This window comes from Bombina bombina, chromosome 3 (genome assembly GCF_027579735.1).
Source record: "Bombina bombina isolate aBomBom1 chromosome 3, aBomBom1.pri, whole genome shotgun sequence".
NCBI lineage: Eukaryota > Metazoa > Chordata > Amphibia > Anura > Bombinatoridae > Bombina > Bombina bombina.
The window spans coordinates 783,430,745-783,438,364 of NC_069501.1; the positions used below are offsets into that span (position 1 = coordinate 783,430,745).

Sequence of the window (7,620 nt, forward strand, 5' to 3'; positions counted from 1 at the left end):
GTATGTGCAGTAATAGAGATTTAAGTAGATAAAAATATGGTCTTAAGATAAATAATACAAATATGGTAAAATAAAGGTAATGACATAAATGGTCCATTCTAGCAAACGACGAATGTTCTTAGAGCAATGAGAGCACACATACGACAGTTATAGTAAATAAATGACTCTGTGCCTGTCACCTCTAATGTGACTCAACGCAGTAATCCTAATATTTGGCTTGTCTATAACCAACAGCAGAGAGCTTTGTGATTGGTCAACAATTTTGGGCGGATACTTCTGAACCGCTGAATGGCTGTTTTATCCGAGCTTACTCCCCTTCCCTCCACAGAGTGGTACAGTCTGCTCTGGGTACCAGAAGCTGAATAGAGGTGGGAACCGGAAGACATGGTGGTTGCTAGGGGACCGCTGGAGGCAAGCGTTGGCATAGCTTGGTGAAGGTGCCATCCACGCTGGTTTTATTTGGGGACACCGCCCCCGCCGAGCCTCCCTTTTGGGAGGAGCCGCCATGAGATTACCTCCACTACCCGCCACCTTTGTTGCTCAGACATGGCTGAGCTAAGCCGAGAGTCAGTTATCGGCTTCCTGTTAGAGCGGGGCGGCCGTGTTCCCAACCAACAGCTTGTAGATCACTACAGGGCAATACTTACCCAAGCTCCCCCCGGGGAGCCCCGAGCCGTTGCCCGACAGCTCTTTAAAGACATTGTGAACGAGGTGGGCAGTGTGCGGGCAGAGGATGGCGTGAAGTACGTGTGTCTGCGCAAACGGTACCGGGGGGAATGTCAGAACAACAAGCCGCCTTCCAGAGGACAGAGTCCGATCAGCAAGCAGCACAGCCAAGAGACTCCTGTATTCATCAGTAACCCGGAGCCGCTGACTCAAGAGCTGTATCCCAGGGGAGAGAGCGATGCTCCCGAGCTAACCTCTAAGGGAGAAAATGGAACCGGCGAACCCCACCTGTCATCGCCGTCTGGAGAAGAGAGCGATGATCCGGAGCCGCTTTCCCAAGAGGGAAGCTTAAGCAGCGAGCCCAGCACAGAGCTGTCATCGCCGCCCCCTAGCATCTCCGTGACTGAGGCAGGGGAGCAGGGCCACGGTCTGGGTGTTACGCTGTGCCCGGCTTCTCCTGATGTCTCCCACCTGGGAGGGCGGACTCCCCGCGGTAGCCGCAGAGGGGTGCTGGAACCCGTGTCCCCGCAAATCCGCAAGGGCTGTGCCTTATACCGGGCCCGGGACACTGACAGCTCTTCTCTGTACAGCTCTTCCTCTGTGTCAGGCAACGAGGAGGAGGATGGCGGAGGCAGCAGTGGTGGGTCGGTGTCGGGTTCGGCAGCGCTAGATCCGCTTGAGCACGCCTGGATGCTGAGTTCCTGCAGGGCGCGCTGGGAGAGCCTACGGGAATTGCTAGGCTCTGAGCCCGGGCTGATTCCCCGCCGGGACTTCATCACCGGATTCTCTTGTTTGCATTGGGCAGCCAAGCACGGGCAGCACGAACTTCTAGCAGACTTGCTGACATTTGCCCGCCAGCACCACGTGCCTGTAAATATAAATGCTCGGGCTGCGGGGGGCTACACGGCCCTACACCTGGCTGCCATGCACGGTCACCTGGAGGTTATCAAGCTGCTCATCGGAGCGTATGACGCGGACGTGGACATCAGAGACTACAGCGGCAGGAAAGCCTGGCAGTACCTGAGTCCTGGCACTGCAAGAGATGTGCAGGGCCTGACGGGGTCGCTAAACGTGGAGGAAGAGGTGGGCAGCGCGGGGTCAGGTCGCTGGCGGCTCTCCAAGGTGCTGCCCGCCCAGCTCATCGTGCACCGGCTGTCCCAGCTTCCTGAGGACGAGCAGGACTCTAACCGAAGGGGTGACATCAGCAGGAAGGGCTCGGGGGTTAGGGGCAAACCCAAGCTCAACAGGATCAGGTTCAAGACACAGATTATCCACAGCAACCTCACTACCAGGGACTGCGGAGAAGAGGAGGAAAGGCCTCTTAAAAGCCCAATGAGGCACAGACCCAAATCCAATGTGTTCGGCTGAGGGGCTTGAAACCAAATGGATTGCACAATGCCTGGATTAGTTTAATCACTCAGCAAACAGGACATGCACTTTATCATTCTCCTAATATGTGAATATCTTGGCACCCAATGGAGCAAGCACTGCCTTTATTTGTGCATATTGAATTAGGATGGGTCAAATGAGTATTGCAACAGCAGGGGTTAATAAGATAACCAGAGTATTGTTATTTTTTTTCTGTTTAAAGTGCTATGCCTCCATATACTGCTATGAACTACCAGAAAGGACTGCATCACTGGCAGCTAAAGGGTTACAGGTTTAATGGACCATGCTTGCATACAAGAGGTTGATACATTTGCTAGGACTGTATCTCATAATTTGACCTGTCTGTGATCTAGGTAACAAGGTATGGTACCATATGAAGCATTCATTGGGTGCTTGGTTTGCTTTTGACAGTTTGTGAAAACTGCTGATCGCAAAACAAATTTATAATGCAGTGGAAAGTATTGAAATGGTAGGCTGTCTCAATTTTCATGAGCCTCCCAATTTTATTATACGTTAATGTCCAATTCTCCTAGCTGTAACAAACAGTAACACGTAGATTTGCCAGCACCATACCAAAATCCAATTTAGGCTGTTATAAAGTTCCAGTATAAATTCATCTATATAGATTAAAGGGGCAGTGTATTGTTTTTTTTGTTACTCTCTTTTGATGTGTTCTTGATCCATTTACTTGTTTGAGTGTATTGAACTGTAGCTCATTTACCTTGATTTTGTCATTTTAATTAGCTGTTTTCAATTGCAGTATTAAAAGGGATATTACACAGTAAATACATGCTAGACAAAATTATGTATTCAAAGATTATCCATATAATAATATGTAGATTTTTGTAGAATTCTATTATTTGTTTAAATATTGAAGATATAAGTGTAAAGGGTTTGTCTTTGATTTCTATAAGGCAATGGGCACTGCAATGTTTGTACTTGTTTTTTATTTATCTCTCCTGCTTAGGACAATTAGGGACATATAGCAGGCAATACACAAACTGCAAACAAGACTGCAAGGAACATATGCCTGTTAATCTCTTTTATTGTCTGTTTTATATATGTTCCTTATTGTTCTCAGCAGGAAAGTGAGATAGTTAGCCTTAAGACGGGTTCAAACATGGCTGTGCCCATTGCTTTGTTAAAAACCCATTGAAATGAGAAAATCAACAATATTCAGATTTAAATTACAGGAAAGAGGGCCAAAATAAATATTTAAAGAATATTGCAGTTTTTTTAATTACACATTATTAAACATTTTATATTACACTCTAATACAATTCAATGCACTTTTAAGTAATAGTTATAGAAAAGCTATGTAAATATAAAGTTTAAAACAAAATCATGCTCCCAGTGGGGTGCTACAATGTTATTTTTCTATTGTTCTAACTATTTGGTTTCACTGTGTATATTGAGATAAGATCAGGAAGATATAGAGAGTTAAACTAATGAAGTCTGCTTTCTCTGCAAACAGTCCATTTAATTGGGTGGTGGTTTTGATTAACAGACACAGCTACTTCATATACAAAAATATACTAAAATGAGCTATTTCTTATATATTTTACACTCTGCAGCTGGTATAACAAGTCATTTGAAACAATTGAAAACGATTTTACAGTATACTGTCCATTTAAATCAAATTATGTTATAGTTTTGCTGGAAATGCCTTAAAGGGCCATTAAACCCAAACATTTTCTTTCACAATTCAGATAGAGAATACAATTTTAAACAACATTCCAATTTACTTCTATCTATTTTGCTGCAATCTTTAGATATCCTTTGTTAAAGAAATAGCAATGTACATTGGTGAGCCAATCACATGAGGCATCTATGTGCAGCTACCAATCAGAAGCTACTGAGCCTATCTAGATATGCTTTTCAGGAAAGAATATCAAGAGAATGAAGCAAATGAGATAATTGAAGTAAATTAGAAAGTTGTTGAAAATGGTATTCTCTATCTAAATCATGAAAGAAAAAATGTGGGTTTAATGTCCCCTTTAATGTTTAAGTAAGGTCAGTTTTCATATCTGAAGAAGTATAAGACACAAACTATTGACTAAGCTACTAAACGGTATAGGGACAAAGCAGTTAAAATTTTGGATGTACAACTAATTGTTAGTGTAGTATTTAATTTATGTATTTCTAATAGGTTTATTACAACTGATACTTAACATATATATTTGTAACTCTGTGCCAAACTAAAAAACTGAATGTTTTGTAACTGACACCTTTGGATAATAACAAAATGTGAAAGTTTTCATACTTTTTCTGCCTAAGAATTTAATGTAAAATGTTATGGATTCCTGATATGTTTATACTTAAATGCTCTAATAATAACAATCCCCTTTATAAAGGGAATATAATATTAATTGGGGGGAAAAAAAAGATTCCGAACAGTAGCACTTACATTGTACTAGTGTAATAATTTCTTTGTAATATAAAATCTGAGATTTTTATTTTTTCATTAATGTATTAATATTGGGATAGAATTATTTAAATTTCTACTTTAATAGCTTCAAATGTAAATATACAATGCATTTTTCTGAGACAGAAATGTTTTAAATCTTTTTTTTGCACATGCTTTCCATTAGGAACCTAACAGGTATTTAATAATAAAATTTGACAACAGCAGTCTTGTAGTTCACTACAGAACAAATTCATTATTGCATTTGATCTGGTGAAGGTTTTCTTTATTGGTTTATGCTGAATGCGGACAAAGAACTACTTTAGTTTGTTATATGACATGGAACAAGAAAGGGTTTCCCACATCTCATTACTGGTGGTAGAGCTAGAGATGAATGCAACCTTTGTTCAGAGGGTGTTTTATAAAGCTGAATGCCAATGGCCAAAGATCTTGTATTAACCCCATAATGACTAAAAAGACTGCAGTACACAATTACCGGACAGTGAATAACAAACACTACTAGAAGCAAAGAGTTTGCACTTTCAATAGTTTGTTCATGACACATAACAGTGAGGTGGAATAATTTACCTTTTCAGCACATTTTTGTTGGCTTTTAAGATGTTGCTATGTGAACAAAGTGGGTGCCCTGATGCATAATGATGGTTCTGTTGAGCGTGATCTGCATATGTTTGCAATCTATCCTTTTTATTAAAAAGTCTTTTCTGCTGTTCCAACTTTAAGTATGTAATCTAGTGAATGTTCCATCTGCTCATTTTTATTTTATCTTCTTTAAAAATGCACTGTGCTAGAGTGGGTATTTCATAAACCTTGATGTTGTCAAATGTTAATAATATTTTACCTTGGTTCTATAGGAAGCTGCAAAAAGAGATTTTGTGATTAATATGAAAAAATGTTTAACACGTTACAAGTTACCTAAATCATATTGTAACCAAAAGTCTACATGATCTACATTAGGCTGGTCCTGTTTATAACATTTGTATTTCTATTTTCACTGTGTCATCAAGTAAAATGTAAACACAACAACTGTGTGATGTGTTTTTGAAATACAGGCAGACATGACAACTTTACTATAAATTGCACTTTAAGTTATCCAAAAAAAAGTGAGATCACCACTGCAGCAGTCTGGTACAAATAGTGGCAAGAATTCACAGTACACTGAACCCAGCAGACTGGGTTTATAGTCTAGCCCTAGTTTTTCACTATAAGAGCTCTACTCTCTGGTGAGATTATCTAACAAGTTTTGCCTATACTGTAAGGTCCCTCAAACAATGTTATAAAGGCAAATGTAAGCTTGAGAGATGTTTATTAAGCTATGCAAGGTTCTGATTGTGATTGAGAGAAACCTACATTACAATATAATGCTCAAAAAAGCTCCCTACAATTTTGTGTGATTTTGATCTTCAGGCTAGAGATGGGCAAATGTAGTAAAAGTGCTGTTCATTTGGTAGAACGAATAGTCCTGTTGAATCGTATTCGGCAATTGAATGTTATTTCCGTTTTTTTTAATGTTACTTTAATTTTCGAATGATCATAATTAGATCAAATATCCACATTAAAAATTTCAAATGTCACATTCAATTTAACAAATACTATTCAGAAGTTCAATAGTAGAGAATTTAGTAAATTGATGCATAATAGATACAAACAAATATATTGATTCAAAATTTTGATTCAAATTTTTCTAGTTCCAATATTGCATAAATCAATTTTGATTTATTCGATATTCAAATTAGAACATTTCAAATTAAATATTAAATTTAAAAATATAGCTTTTGAAGTACCATTACATTAAACAAATGTTAGAATGTTGTACAAACATTCGAAACAAACAAATGTGTTAAAATTCTTTTCATTTTTTTGAATGTTGCAAAACATTCTCTGATCTCTACTAATTTGTGATTTATATAGTGCTTTTCTCCCTGTGAGACTCAAAGCACTTTAAAAATATACCAACATAAGACATAAAAGTTAGGAGTTTCTGAAGGTCAGATAAGCGGACTGAATGCCTGATGGAAGAGGTGGGTCTTTAGCTTTTTTTTTAAAAAAAAGTCTGTAAGGATGGTGCCTCTCTGTTTGCGCACGGTAAAGAGTTCCAGAAAGTGGGGGCAGCGTGGCCGAATGCTCTGGAGCCTGAGTTTGTCCTTATTCTTGGCACTGAGAGGAGGGATGTGTTGGCTGATCTAAGTGAATGGGATGGGATGTAGGGTGTCAGCTCTTTCAGGTACTGTGGGCCTTGGTTGTTTAAGGCTTTGAAGGTCAGCAGGCCAATTTTAAAATATGTTCGCTATTTTTAATTTGAAGCTAATGCAGGGAGTGGAGAACATGTGTTATGTGGCAGGAGCGAGTTTGATTGGTCAGTAGCCTGGCTGCTGCGTTTTTTACCGTCTGAAGGTGATGGGGTTCTTTTTTATTTTTTTGGAGGCCCAAGTAAAGTGCATTGCGGTTATCTCGCCTAGAGGATACAATTGCATGGATTCATGTTGGCATATCATCCGGTGGAATTAAATGTTGTATCCTGGCTATGTTTTTCAGATGAAAGTAGGCAGATTTTATTATGGAGGAAATCTGCTGTCTAAAAGATAGTCCAGCGTCAATCAGCACTCCGAGGTTTCGTACCTTTGCTTAAAAATAAACTCAGGTAGGTTTTTTTAGGTGCTGAGCACTATTTCAGTTACTTACACCATTTAACTATGAGTTGATTTGCCTTAGATATTATTATTTTATATATTTCTTTTTTAACCCCTTAAGGACCGGGCATTTCAGACTAAAACTTCCCCAAAAGACCAGAGCATTTTTAGCATTTTTGCCATCACTCCATTTAAACAGAAATAGAGCCATGGTGGTTTTTATTTTATTTACCTATCAAAACTATATATATTTTCTTTTAGTAGACAACCTAAAGTATTGATCTAGGCCCATTTTGGTATATTTCATGCCACTATTTCCCCGCCAAATGCGATCAAATAAAAAAAATCTAACTTTTTCACAAACTAGGTTTATCACTGAAATTATTTCATACCGCTTGATCAATCATGGCACAAATGGTTGTAAAAGCTTCTCTGGGATCCCCTTTGTTAAAAAATAGCAGACATATATGGCTTTGCCATTGCTTTTTGGTAATTAGAAGGCCACTTATTGCA

At 39.3% G+C, this 7,620-nt stretch overlaps 1 protein-coding gene across 1 annotated transcript; it reads left to right on the forward strand.

Annotated features, from left to right (window-relative positions):
- The first annotated feature begins 304 nt into the window (after nt 1-304).
- SOWAHC (sosondowah ankyrin repeat domain family member C) lies at nt 305-5,503 on the forward strand. Its single transcript, XM_053707670.1, has one exon. It carries the CDS (start codon nt 547-549, stop codon nt 2,032-2,034), a length of 1,488 nt encoding a protein of 495 aa, XP_053563645.1. The 5' UTR covers nt 305-546; the 3' UTR covers nt 2,035-5,503.
- The last annotated feature ends 2,117 nt before the right edge of the window (nt 5,504-7,620 follow it).

Coding starts and splice junctions, on each gene's coding strand:
- SOWAHC (XM_053707670.1), top strand. CDS start 547: ATGGCTGAGCTAAGCCGAGAGTCAGTTATCGGCTTCCTGTTAGAGCGG.